General features: G+C 56.1%; 1 protein-coding gene across 3 annotated transcripts in view; it reads right to left on the minus strand.

Moving 5' to 3' along the window:
- Positions 1–2,239: 2,239 nt before the first annotated feature.
- Positions 2,240–13,858, minus strand: part of PHC2 (polyhomeotic homolog 2) — a 47,063-nt gene continuing 35,444 nt past the window's right edge. For all 3 annotated transcript variants that reach the window (XM_045858702.1, XM_045858703.1, XM_045858704.1), the window contains 6 exons: positions 12,193–12,395; positions 10,387–10,516; positions 9,164–9,278; positions 8,044–8,185; positions 6,832–7,108; positions 2,240–3,664 (listed from right to left, as the gene is read on the minus strand). In XM_045858702.1, the coding sequence (XP_045714658.1) occupies positions 3,510–3,664; positions 6,832–7,108; positions 8,044–8,185; positions 9,164–9,278; positions 10,387–10,516; positions 12,193–12,395 (1,022 nt within the window). In that variant the 3' untranslated portion in view covers positions 2,240–3,509. The remainder of the gene's footprint in view (positions 3,665–6,831; positions 7,109–8,043; positions 8,186–9,163; positions 9,279–10,386; positions 10,517–12,192; positions 12,396–13,858) is intronic.

Here is a 13,858-nt window from a genome sequence, read left to right on the forward strand (position 1 = left end):
GGTACGGGGTCGGTCTGGAAAGGGGGCACTGGGCAGGGTTCTCTAAATGGAGGTTGTGATCTACCCGGGGGTCGAGGGGCGTGTAATCAGTTTCATGGACCGTGACCAAGATTTAGAAAGGAAGAACAGGAAGAGGATAGAAAAGGGAGTATCAGAATACATTGTACATAAAGGTAGGCATTGTTTTGTGAAATTTCAGTTACACAGATTGAAGTATGTATGTGAGGGTTGGAAACATTGTTAAACTCTGGATCATGATCAAAAAAAGGCTTGAAAAATTCTGTGTGACGTGTAAACAGGAGCAAAAATCTATTTATGGATGCACCCTTCAAACTTACGGCAGCTTGGGGCCTTTCCCCCAAAGTAAGGAAATAGTGCCAGTGTTTACCCCTTTAAGTCAGTTCCTCAGATGCGCCATGTCCTCCTTTAGGAGTCTCGGTTCCCTCCTGCTCCACCCTCCGCATACACACAACCTCAGGTGGGGCCTGGCTGTCCTCGTCCGTGGGAAGGGGAAAGCCAAGGTCCAGAGTGCACCCTGGGCGCCCTCTGCACTTGGCCCCCTGCAGGTGCCTTACGCTCTCCCCCTTCACCTTCAGCCCAGGGCCTGCGGCGTGGGTCCCCCGTCCCCTGGAACAACCACACCTTCCAGTGCTGGCTCCATCCCCCTGGGTCATCAGCTGCAGGCACACCTGGAGGATACAGTGGGTTTGGTGGCAGGTTTGGGGACAGACCACTGCAGTAAAGCGAGTATCTCATGAAAGCGAGTCACATGCGTTTTTTGGTTTCCCGGTGTATAGAAGTCATGTTAACACTACACTGTAGCCTAGCGAGTGTGCAACAGCATTGTGTCTAAAATAAAATACTTTAGTTTGAAAATATTGCTAAAAACGCTGTCATCTGAGCCTTCAGTGAGTGGTGATCTTTCTGCTGGTAGAGGGTCCGGCCACAAGTGGACGGCTGCCGGCTGACCAGGGTGGGGGCTTCTTAAAATAAGACAATGAAGTCTAACCCATTGGCCGGCTCTTCTCTTCACAAGCAGTTTCTCTCCAGCAGGGAAGGCCGTCGGGGGGTAGCATTTGAAACCCACAGGACAACTTTCCACTCAGTTTATGTCATATTCTAAACCCTTTGTTGTCATATCAACAACTTTCCTGGCACCTGCCCCAGGAGTGGACACAGAGACTGCAAGTGAGCAAATGCTGTTGGAAAAATGCTTGCTGGAGGCAAGGTTGCCACCAACCTTGAATTTGTAAAAAGTACAGTATCTGTGAACTGCAATAAAGCAGTTTGTTTCTCCTCCCCTTCCAGGCACTAGTTACATTTTAACAGGCTTTCTGGAAAGGCCTTATCAAGATGTGGGGATTGGCTCTTTCTGTGGGCTTGATCTTGCAGGGCCACCACCCCTGCTCTTAGATTCTCTGATTCAATGGTTGGAGTCCTGGGCCTGAAACCCGTGTTTTGAACAAGTGGAAACACTGCCTTAAGGAAAGTCCTAGAGAAGGCGAGGAGCAGGCGGCCAGGCCGCCCCCTCTTCCTTTCTCCTGGGGCAGACGGAGAGACGCCGGGAGACTCTCGGCTCTGGGCCTCTGGGTGGGCAGGCACAGCAGCGTCTCGCTCCCCACCGAGGCCTTGTTTCCAGCCCAGGCCCAGTTCCCAGAGGCACGGTCTCCAGAAGCCACTGTTGGCCGCACACACCTGCCCCACCCCCTCACCTCCGGCTGGTCTGCGCTCCCAGCTTCCTGCAGCTGCCCCTGCGTGAGCCGCCCGGGTCCAGAACGCCCTTTCCCTTTCGTGGTGCAGCTTCAGGGTTACCTCTTCAGGGACGTTACCTTTTCTAATCATTGGCTACTCCAGCATCCAGAGATGCCCAGGAAGTGCTGAGTGAACCAAAGCCATTCCAGGGGCCATTCTGGACACTGAGCAGCACCACCCAAAGGTGTCCCTCGGGGCGAGAGCCTGGGTTCTGCCTCCGACGTTCCAGATGTTCCGGGCCCAAGAGTGTCTTGTCTCCCCAGTGGGAATGGTGGGGACACCCATGGGAGGAACGAACGTAGAGTGTGCTGCTCCTGTGGGAGCTGGGACTAAGGGAGGCCTCAGCGACCTGGCCCCAGCGAAGTGCAGAAGACAGACTGCCCCAGGCCAGGAACCCGGCCATCCCCCCATGGGTGAGGAGGAGCCATTTGGAACCTGCTCCCGCTGCAGGGACAGGCATCCCCAGGAAAGAAAAGCACAGGAGAAACAGGTTTTACAGATTTATTTTTAAAAAACAAAAACAAAAGGTTAAAAAAAGTCCTTCATTTCCAACCCTGCCTGGGGTGTGAGCGGGGAATAGAACAAGCTGAGGAAGGCGGCCACCCTCCCCGGGGGGCGAGGCCCACTCTCCCCCGGGGAGCCTACAGAGGACCGGAGGACGGGCAGGGCAAGTCAGAGGCAGGCCCTCGCCCTTCCTGCCCCGCCTCCTCGGCAGGTAGCTCTAATTGCTGCTAACGAGTTCCAGAGGCCAACTGTAGGAGCGGGGGGCCAAAGCTGCCTTCTTCAGGTCGGTGGGCGCTCTGGCTCGTCTCTCCCCTCAGAGGTTCTCTGGGCCTCACCACTGGGGCTCCCAGGGCGGGCGGGCAGGAGGCTTAGCCTGAACCAGCCCCCACACCGGCAGCTTCCTTAATGTTGTTTGTGACACAGCAGGGCAGTCAGGGGGACTTCACAGTGTGGGGAAGGGGCTTCGGAGACATCGTGACCAGTCTGGAAAGGAACAGCTAACCTTCGTCGCTCTCCGATCTCGCCTCTCTGCACTGGGGCGGCCCTTCTTTTCTATTCCCCGTCCGGAGGCCGAGTGGAGTCCAGGACAAAGCACTAAGTGGCTGCTACAAAACACCTGGAGATGCCAGAGGGCGGCTCTGGGCCTGTCTGTCGGTCCAGGCTCCCACACAGTCACACAGTCACACACACAGCGTTTAAGGCGTCTGTGCCAGCAGGCATGGCCAAACTGGGCCCAGCTTCTCTCTCTCCACCTGCGGGGGCTGGGGGAACACCTGGCTGCTTCAGAAACAAGCCGAAGGGGGAGAAGCTGGCAGCAGGAGGGTGAGCCGGGCCTGGAGAGACAAGTGGAAGGCAAGGGCTTTCAAAGCCTCTATCCAGGCTTGACGGCTGCCCTTGGAAGTAACCCAACTCAGGTTGGGGAGCCCTGACCATATACCCCCTGCAAAATGGGGGACAGAGAGGGGAAGAGAGCGGGGCTAGAGTATTGGGACTTTGGAAGAAGCCAGTGCTATCATTATTTACAAGCATAAAGCCCCATCGTCTGCGCCACCTACCTCTCTGCCCCTCCCACAGAAAGAAAGGCCCCTGAGAGCCATTGGGAGGTGGCAACACCTCCTCACCAGCCACGCCCCACGGGGAGAGCCCCTGCCCTCGAGCGCCCACCCGTGCTGGGCCCCTCAGGAATGTCAGTCTGGCTCTGTCCAGCCGGGAGGAGGCGTCCTGGGCCGGAAGCCCGGCTGCCCTGGCCAGCCCTAGGAGTCCTTGAGCATGTTGATGCGAGCATAGATCTTGAGGGCGGGCCCCAGTTTGATGTTCATGGCGCTCATCAGGTGGTCTTCCTTGAGCAGCAGCAGAGCCTGGCCGTCGATCTCCTGGGCACGGAACTCCTCGGCTATCTCCTGGCAGCCTGACGGGACACCACAAAGACAGGGTCACTCAGAGCTACCCGCGCACGCCCTCGGCAGTCACTGCACTGCAGACACGTCGGTCTGCTTAGTCCTCACAACCGCCCCTGTGCCTTGTGGCTCGGTGACCTGCCCGACACAGCGGGGCTGCAGGATGCCCCCAGAGAACCCCGCCACCTCATTCATGCATGGAGTTGTTCAGAGCCCCCTCCCCTCCACGAACAGGCTGGCCTGGGAGCAGTAAGGTGTTTTGAAGGTGACTGCACATGACTGTGAGGCTAGGTCAGGAAGGGCACAGCAGCTTCCACCTTGCTCTTTCATTCGGGAGGAAGCTTGTTACTGCGTGGTGAGGACACAAGCAGTGCTCTGGGGAGACCACCGTGGAGGGGGCCGAGGCCTCCTGCCCACAGCCAGCCCCCGTGCCAGTGAGCGAGGCACCGAGGAGTGAGTTCCCCAGCTCCGAACCTTCAGACAGGCTCTGGCTGACATCTTCCTGGGACCTCACTCGAGACCCCACCCAGAACTGTCCCGCTAAGCCAGTCCATGCTCCCGACCCACAGGGACCTTGAGATAGTTACTGCTTTAAGTCACTAAGTTTGGGGGCGACTTGTTTCACAAGAAACATCACTGATGCTGGTACCTAGAAGAGGGCTGCGGCCATAACGAAACCCTAAAAGCATGGGCGTGGCCTTGGGAGCGCCCTTGGGTGGGAGCTGGAAGGCCTGTGAGGAGAGCGTGAGTGCCTAAGGCACTCTCTCTGATGGCCTTTGAGAAACAACAGCCTGTTGCTGGAGGTAACGTGTCAGCTTCGCGTACCTACTGACCTGAGTGCTCTAGCTAACGCTTTTAGACAGCACGCTGGCCGCGCTGCCTGGCTTCTCACTGCTGCTCCTGACAAAAGCAGAGGGGAGAGGTGAAGGGCAGAAAAACTGCTAAACACGGAGGAGCCAGGGTCTGCTGGCTCCGAGAGTCCCCAGCCTCTCTGGATGGCAAATGATGCTGACACTGAGAAATGGTCTCTAGGCAAGGGCCAAATCCCAGGCGTGGTCACGGAAACACGGCCCACAGATGAAGCTGAGGGCGAGACTCAGGTCTCCTGTTCAGACCTCAGGAAGACCGAAGGCGCTGCTCGGAGAACCGTTTGCTCAGAAGGCGCTCTAGGGGTTTTAGGGACGCGCCCACAGGTCCTCTCCACTCAGCAGCAGGGCTCCCCTGACTGCGATGGGCCCTGTCCCTCAGCTGCAGGAGCCCGGTGGGAGAAAGGTTTCTCTCGAAGACATCTGTGAGTACTGTTTTAGTCTAATGGTGTGAGCCCCTGACAAGATACATGGGAAGCCCACGAAAGTTTTAAGAGAATCGTACTGGCAGATGTGCCGCTTGCTTAGACTGAAGGGGTCAGAGGTAACACGACCGGAATAGCAGCAGGAAGCAGGCTGAGGACACGGCTCCACCGTAGACTTGGGTTAGCGCTCACAGGGCAGGAAGGAGGACCCAGGGGCTGGGACCGGGAGTTAGAAGAGAGCCACTTCCAGGCTGGGAGTCCTAAGCAAGGAAATGCCACCACACGCCCTGCCGGGTTTCAGAACTGCCGTGGCTCGGTGGCTGCTGTGTGCTCCCTGTTGCTTCCCTTTGTGAACGGGCTCATCTGCAGCGGTAACCCCATACCTGTCCCACCCACCATGCCTCGGAATTTATGGAGGGAAGAGGGTAACCTGACAGCAGTCCTCAGGTCTTCAAACTGAGGAATCATATGTACTCGAGGGCTCGGACCCAAGGAGGCTCCCCTGTGGCTGGGCCCGAGTTAGAAGAGGGGATCTGGTTCCAAACGGCTGCTGCAATGGACGAGACTTGAGCAGAGCTGGTGGGGCTGAGCGCACGTCTGCATGAGGCAGGCCCCTGAGTCAGCAGGGCCAGCGGTGAACCCCATAAGCAGCCTCCAAACAGCTCCCAGGAACCCTTGCTTCCCTTTCATGCCCTCGTGAGCTCCCTCACAAAGTGCACAGGGTTGACCTGGGTGACCAGTAAGATGCCGTGGAGGTGACGGTACTGTACGCGACAGCTGAGCCTAGCTCCCAAAGGACACAGTGGCTTCTAGCCTGCTCTCCTGGACTGGCTGCCGTGGCAAACACCGGCTGCTGTGGTCCAAGAGGGTCCACGCACGACAGCCCCGAAGAGGCCCGTGTGCAGATTGGGGGGCTCTCGCCAGCAGCCGTGCCCTGGCTGAGAGTTGTGTGAGTGAGTCACTGTGGAAGAGGGTCCCAAGCCCCAGTCGAGCCTTTAGACGACCCTAGCCTTGGCCAACATGTCAATCAGAATCCCCTAAGGGACCCTGTGGCAGAACTGCCCCGCTTTGCCACTCACAAGTTCCTTACAGTTACCCACGGTAACTGTGTGGTAACAGATTGGGGGGGGGGGGGCAGCGACAGGTGACTAATGCACTGGGCTCACTGGCACAGCCAGGATTTGGAGGAGCTGCCTGACTCAGAAGTCTGTGCTCGTCACCACTATACCCCACTCCCATCTCTGAGTGACAGACAGGCTTGTGGCTGCCGTCAATACCTGGCCTGGTCGGTGGCTGGGCGAGAGTGGCAGAAACAACAGTGGAGCGCTTTGGAGTCCCGCTAAAGCACCTGTGAATGACGCGAGGTCTGTCTGTCCAGGTCCTGGAGTGTGGCCCTCGAACCCCTGGCCCCCGCCACACGGGCACGTGGCATGCCCAGCTGCACCACATGCTTGCATGGCTGCGTGCCTCAGACTGCTCCCCGATGTGGTCACTTCCCCTGTCAGGGGCCTCCTTGTCCACTGTCAGGTTAAATTTCCTCACTACTGACGTTCTTGACAGATTTCCTACACTCCCCTCGACTGCCCTCCTAACCCGCTGCAGGAGACACCGGGTTAATCACGTCATCACCTTTGCATTTCGCACACACCACTTACCGTGCCAGTAAACATGCTGGAGTGTAGCCGTAAAATGTTATCTACAGTTCGTGTTCTGTGCTAGAATGGGAGCTCTCACAGGCAGAACCTCATCTTACTCATCTCTGCACCCCATTCCTGACCCTGCGTCATTAACTGAACTGCCTGACCTTTCCTGGCAGAGGGAGGTGGCATCTCCCACCCCTTCCCCCCGCTGCTGCTGCAGGCAGGCACGGGCGTCCCAGGGCCTTACCTGGCAGAGAGCGGATGAACTCGTAGACATCCTCTACGTTCCACTTGGTGGGCTCGCTGGGCAGGAAGTGGTGTCCCATGCCCACCAGGTCCCGCATGTGCATGTCAGGGAGCTCCAGGTCCCGCTGGCCTTGTCGCCGGCGAGAGGTGGATGAGCTGGCTGAGATGGGTGACAGGGGTTCCTCGTAGCTCGAGTTATCTGAGCAGCGGCTGGAGTCTTCCTGGCTGTGCGTGAGCTGCAAGGCAGCAGTAACTGAAAGGGGTACGGCGCCTGTGGGCTGGGAGCAGAGAGGTTTTCTTCAGAATGGGGGACTACACGTCTCCGGCACAGAGATGGGCAAAGGCAGGCGAGTCTTCCCTTCTCCACTTAGCCTACACTACTACCTGTCTTTGGATCCAAAGAGCCTCTCCTGTCCCCTCTGAGCCACAGCAGAGCCGGCTGCTCCCGGGGCTGGAGCACGCGCCACAGTTCAGGGCCGTCACCTGGCTGTGTGCCTGTGCCCCATCTCCCCAGCTGTGGGGTTTTAACCCGGGGCTCTGTGGGCCTGGGGGGCAGTCAGTGAGCCACCGTGAACGGAATGCGAAATTTCTCACGTATGTGCATTTTGGACATAGCTCTCATCAGACTCTTAAGGAAGTTTATGACCAAGCAATGACAAGAAGCAATGAACACCTAAGGTTGTGGAGCAGCACACCGGGCTGTGAGCTCCCCAGGGCACCAGAGCCTCAGTGCCCAACCGAGCTCCTGGCATGGGGCCGGCGCTAAAATCACATTTAGTGAATAAACACCCACGTTCCTGGTAGAGACCTTCCAGAAATCAGTGCTCTCAAGTGCAAGGGGGCAACACGGTTGGGGGGACAGGGTAAAGCAGAGGCTGCCTTCTCCCCGAGCCCTCTGTGTAGAGGACAAGGCCACCGGAACGGCCAGGCGGGGGGAGCCTACTTCCATGGCCCCAGAAGTCACAGACCGAGGCAAACTGGAAGGGGAGGGGTGGCGGTGGGGCAAGGTCACTAAGTTACCTCGTAAGCATCCGTGGGTCTAAATGAAGGGACATGGGGGAGGCTGGGCCTGACAGGCTGTGGGAAACAGGAAATGGTGGAGCATGCCGACGTCAGCAGTGGACAAGGGACGTGGGTGTCTCGGGCCGTGGTGAGAAGGGGAGTCGGTGGGGCCTTGTGAAGGTGGGGCTGCAGGCTCTGCCGGCCCTCTCACCTGCTTCTTGGTGTCCTTGGTAAGTGTTGGCAGGCTGGCTTTGCTGGCCCGGCGGCGGTTGTGGGTCGTGGTCCCTGCCTTCTGCAGCTTGCTCCGGTCCGAGTGGAAAAGCCCCACTCGTTTGGTGCACCCCACATTGTATCTGCCAGAGTCAGGGTAACAAAAGAAGTCAGAGCTGGCGCAGAGAGTATGGGCCTGGGGTGGAGAAGAGCAGCCACACCAGGTGTCTGGCAAAACCTGGGTCGGTGCATCCACTCTGACCCTGAATCCCTCACCTGACACAACAACTTGGAGCGTGGGGAGAACTCACTGCAGGCACATCCTACTACAAATACTGCCTGGGCCAAGACACTACTGCCCATGGTCCTGCTGGAGAGCAGTTTGGCAGAGCTTCACAAAGGCGCCCTCCTGACCTCCAGCACGGCCTGAGGGGAGCAGGGCGGAGGACAGCCTTACTCTGGTTGGCCGGCAGAGCACGGGTGCCTGGGGACCTACGGATTTCTTGTGTCTGGGGGGCTCAGGGCTTCCCGGTCAGACGAGTCTACACCCCTGGCTCCGTGACTTCAGGTGCAATTACTCATCCCAAACAGGCACGGAGAAGACAACAGAGATCCCTATTCAGAGTCATGGGAAGGTCAGGTGACATGATGTACACCGACGGCCTTGCGCACGGCCGGCTCAGTGCATTGTGCTGGTTTTTACCGTGACCATCAGCCTTGTAAGCTGGGCGAAGGCTCATGGAGGGGACAGGTGTCGCCAGTGCAGTGCTCCGGGCAAGGCTGCTGGTGGAAGGTGTACCCTACAGCACGGGCAGGAAAAGAGCCTGGGTGCCAGGGGGACCCAGGAGGGCCAGCCAAGCTAAAGCACTGCCTCCTTTCCTCGACGCCGTGCTGCTGTCTCTCTGATCTGCCCCTGGGCGTTCTCTGGTGAGTTAGTGACATGACGCTGCTTCCAGGCAGGTCAAGGAAACAAAGGGCTGGATAAGCCACAGTCAAGGCCTGCTGGGGTGGACTGTTACTGAAGGGAGGTGGGACGCAGGAGCAGGACACAGAAGTGCGATCCCGAGGAGAGGGAAGGGGCTGGGCACAGCACTGAGGTGTGGGGGGCTGAGGCCACTCACCTTTTTGCACAAGCCATGGAACAGAAGCGCTTGGAACGCTTGAACTTGTAGGCAAAATCCACCCGGCCACAGAGCTCACACTTGAGTTTGAGGGGAGTACCCTCCTCTTTGGATTCTGAGGAATACAAAATGTGGAGAGTGAGCAGTTCCCACAGGACTGCCGATGCCCCCCCCCCCAGGGCCCCACTGCTGGTCTGCCCCCTCGCGTCCCCAGAGCTGGGGCACGCAGCAGCAGTCTAGCTCGGGAAATGTCCAGCCTCCTCCGTCACTGTTTTTGGAACGACTGTTTCCCTCCCTGGAAAGTGCCCAAAGGTGTCTGATGATGCCTCTGGGACACCCGACACTTTTTTCTTTCCCTTTTTAAATAAAAAAAAAATTTTATCCTCACCTGAGGGCTTTAAAAAAATGCCTTTAGAGGGAGAGGGACACACACACAGACAGACAGACAGAGACAGACAGACAGAGACAGACAGACATCGATTGGTTGCCCTCTCATACGCAGACCAACCGGGAACCAAACCCACCACCATCGGGTGCACAGCATGACGCTCTAACCGAGCTACACCAGTTCGGGCACATTTTTTTCTCTGAAGTGCTGTGAGCCCGAGGCACCCACAAATGGAGATGTATTAGCACCCCTCCTCGTCCTGGGAGAGAGGAGGCGGCTCAGAGGGGATGCGCTGGATGCCGCCACACCTGGTCTGGAATTCTCCTCCACCTTGATCTAACTGGCTGCTGACCTGGATAACAGGCCCCAGGAGTTCTGTAACCTACGCAGGCCCCTCCTTCCATTTAGTCGGTGGCTCGTGTGGCGAGTGCAGTCCTCACCTGGCCACCAGAGCCTCAGAGCTGGCACGTCCGGAGCGCGGGCTGCCGAGGCAGTGAAGGAAGGGCACAACTCGCCTGGCACTGCCCATACAGCCCTACGACTCGCCAGTGACTCACACAGAAAAGTGGCTCATGGAGCCCTGTGGTCGGCTGCAGGAGAGGCAGGGGACACACACTTCCCCAAGGGCAGGGACTTCTCCTCTCCCTGTTGCCTAGGGAAAGGGGCTGGGAGGGCACCGGGGGAAATGTTTAGTAAGCCGACAAGTTTACGCACTCCCTGGCTCAGGGTTTCTCCATGGACACCAAGAAAGAAAGTGTGCAGGGCCTGCCTTTGCAGACTCGCCTACGTCCGGCCAAACCAGAAGGCCTTAGCATTCAGGGTCTGAGGTGCTCACCTTGCAGATAGGGCTCCTCCATCTCTGAGTCAGTGGTGGTGGTATGATCCTGCTGTGGAAGTTTCTCAGGCAAGAACCCCTGTGCATACTTCTTCTTCAGATTCCCCACCAGCAGGGACGAGCGTCCCACCTAGAGGACACAGTGACATGGAGGCCACGAGGGTTAGGGGGGAGATGCTTCCTTGCTATCCAGCCTTATTAAAATCACATATATAAAGCATGCCAGCCCGACATCACCGCCCGACTACACCCTGCTCAAGGCCTGTTTTGCTGTTAGCTCATGAGGCGAGACACCAGTGGACACTGAAGTACAGGGGTGGCTTCAACCTAGGAGCAATGGACGGCTCAGCAGGTTGGGAGAATATCTGCTCTTCCCGGTGTCTCGGGGCAGAGAGGAAGGCTGAGTGCAGGCCTCCCATGCTGCCAGAGCGGGCTCCCGGCCCAGGGCTCAAACAGTCGCCAGGTGGGAGCACAGCTGAGGCTGCGTATGTGAATGTACAGATGAGGCAGAGCAACTCAGCAACCAATTTTTAGGTTTCTTACTGTTCTCTAGCTTACCACAGCCCTACACAAGCCAGAGCTGCACGCAGCCATGGAAGAGAGCAGAAAAAAACGGGCTCTGGACTACAGAGCAAATGCCGTCTGTGGCTGCAAGGATCCCAGACTGGCCACATCGTTCCCGCCCCTTGCTGCCTCTGCGCTGGCAGCTCTGTGGCCAGACCGCTGGAGCAATGCAATGCGGGGCGTTACGGCTTCTACATCTACACTGAGAGGTCAGCTGGTCTCTGGTGTTTCTCCAGGAGGCCACAGGGAAGACCTACCCTATTGAGGGAAAGGATGCGATAGGCCTGGAGCAACCTATGGCTCAGGACTCCAGGGGGATTTCTTTGCCACAGGCCTTGCACGCCCTCCAGAGGGAAAGAGGACAAGAGCTTGTGTGTCTTTGGCATTTTAGAAGGGCAGGTCACCCAGCTCAGTTAATCAAGCTTAAGAGTCTTCTGCTGACTCTTCAAATTAGGCATGGCTCTGAAGAATGAGCAAAAGGCAGATGGCACCCCATGAGGATCGTATGTCTCCAACAGTCAGGTCATTCTATCACAAGAGGGCCTCTGTGCACCTGGCTCCAGGCTCCTCCCACCCACAGAGCAGCACCACCTGTCCTCCCCAGTCCACAGGAGCAGTTGGCTCTGGCTGCTTTGTTCTAATAAGCCATTTTCTCGATTCGTTTATATCTCCCTTTGGTCTTATGCTTTAGTTGGAGACACTTGATTGTGCCCTTTCTAAAGTGACCCTCACTCTCATTCACTTCCCTTTCAAGGCTCTGACCCCAGGCTACAACCTTATTCTCTTCATTTCAGATATATCTTAAAAATTTTCTTCTTTTGTTCTCTAACTGGCCAAAATTTTGCCATTCAGAGGCTTTGGTATTCAAAACCGAACAGGGTCTCATTCCCAAAGTCCACTAAACACCAGAAGGTGAACTCCCTTCTAGCCAAGGGGGGGGGGGTCACATGTCACCAGGCAGGACACAGCTGAGTCTGTGTGTGGAAACTTCTAAACAAGGGTTTTTGCCAATTATTCCTAATCACTGACCCCTTGTGGACCTTAGAAAGATAATCCTAGGAAGAAAATGGCTCTGACATTCCTTTGGGGGAAAATTAGCAGGGAAAGAACAACTTTTTCACATTTTTGAAAATTTTACATGGAAATGTAAAATATTCTAATACACATCCAAAATATACTTTAAAAAAAAAACAAGAAAGAAAGAAAAGAAAGAAAAAAGAGGGGAAAAGAAGTAGTCCGTACCGGGAAAGGCTCCGCCCCCTCCTGGATCACAAACCCTTCGATAACATGCGTCAGGATTTGGGGTTTCACAATGGCCTGTGGTGGTTTATTCTCACCATTCTGGGGGGCAGTGCCGGCGATGCTGGAGGCAGGATTTCCGTTCCCTGAGGTCATGCCGGGGCTGCTGAGGTCGGTCAGTGCATGAACAATGCCCTGCCCTGTCTCTGTGCAAGGGAAGCAGGGAAACACAAGCAGGGGAGGTCAGAACCAGGCCCAGGCCAGAGGGAGAGCAGGGGCTCAGCCTGCACCTGGCGTTTTCCGTGGAGCCCAGTGATAGTGCAAACCTAGCAGTCCCCACCCCCAACTGCCTGTGTAACAGGGATGCAGTGTCAGGGGACACACCACCAGGTGTGACTCGAATTAGTTGTACAGTGCAACTAATCTAATCAGCTAGCCCTGTTTTTAAAAATTTTAAAATTCCCAGCTGTGTTAAGAACTTGGTCAATATTGATATGGACAAGTAAAGTAACATTCAGTTCAAGGGAGAAAATGTATTCAAGCTGATATCTGAAACCAGGATGAAAGGCTGAACTAGGGAGAGGGCTAGGGGTGATAATGGAGTTTGGGGGAGAGAGGTTAAATGAAATGTCTATGAAGTTCCTTGGAAAAGGATTTGACTTAAAGTGTCCTGTGAAATGTCAAAGTACTAAGTCTCAGAAATCGATGTGAAAGGAATTGGGGGGGGCTGAGCCCCAAGTCAACACAGCAACACAGATCTGACTGCTCAGAGAATGCTCATTTGGGGTCACTACATTCATGTACACATGCGTTCCATTTCTCCACCAAGGAGGCTGCCAGGCAGAGCTGCGGCTGTGTTTGCCGTTTCTGCTGGTCCTGTGCTCACCTCAGTCAAGCCTCTTGCCCTGTTCTTAGCTCCATGTCCGATCTGGTGCTCAACCAGCCAGACTCCTCCCTGCCCCCCTCTGTGGACGACCTTTCCCAAGTTCTCCTCCATGGACCACTAGGCTTTCTCTGGAAGACCTAATGGTACCCCGAAGAGTGTGATGAGGCGTCTATGCAGAACCACACCACAATGGGCCTCCTGGTCTCCACTTCCATCAGCACAGCGTAGGAGCCATCCCTCATCCCTCGGAGGTTGTTTCAGAGATGCAAGACTTTGTCACCTCACTCTGACACCCTCTCCCCTCCCCACTTCTCAGGGCCATTCTCTACCACCACTGCTGCCCAGGGAGCTGAGGTTGCTTTAACCTGGAACTTCCTAAAAAAGGGGGCGGGGGGGGGGAAGGCCATTTCTTTATTGCAGCAGCTATTAATATCGGGTGTAACCCAGTGTGTTTGTGTCTGTTACACACTTTAAAAGTGATTTCAGTGCACTTATTAGGTAAATAATTTTTGCATAAAACTTTATATGAAGATGCTCTTATTTAAGGTTAAAGATCCAAAATCCCACCAGAGGAATTCATGGTGTCTAATTATGCAGCATGGAGAAATAGTAGTAAACTCATTTTAGGAAAGGTTTGTAACGGCTCCTTTTCTTGCCCAGCAGTGCCAATGCTCAGTGAGTCAGGGAAAGGCTTCTCCGAGGAGCAAGAGCGGAGCTGCGGCGCCCGCCTTCTGTGCGCAGGCCTCCGCACCCCAACTGTGTCTGCTTCCCGCGGGCCGGGAG

Source organism: Phyllostomus hastatus, unplaced genomic scaffold (genome assembly GCF_019186645.2).
Source record: "Phyllostomus hastatus isolate PE091 unplaced genomic scaffold, TTU_PhHast_1.1 phas_scaffold_182, whole genome shotgun sequence".
In the NCBI taxonomy this organism is placed as follows: Eukaryota; Metazoa; Chordata; class Mammalia; order Chiroptera; family Phyllostomidae; genus Phyllostomus; species Phyllostomus hastatus.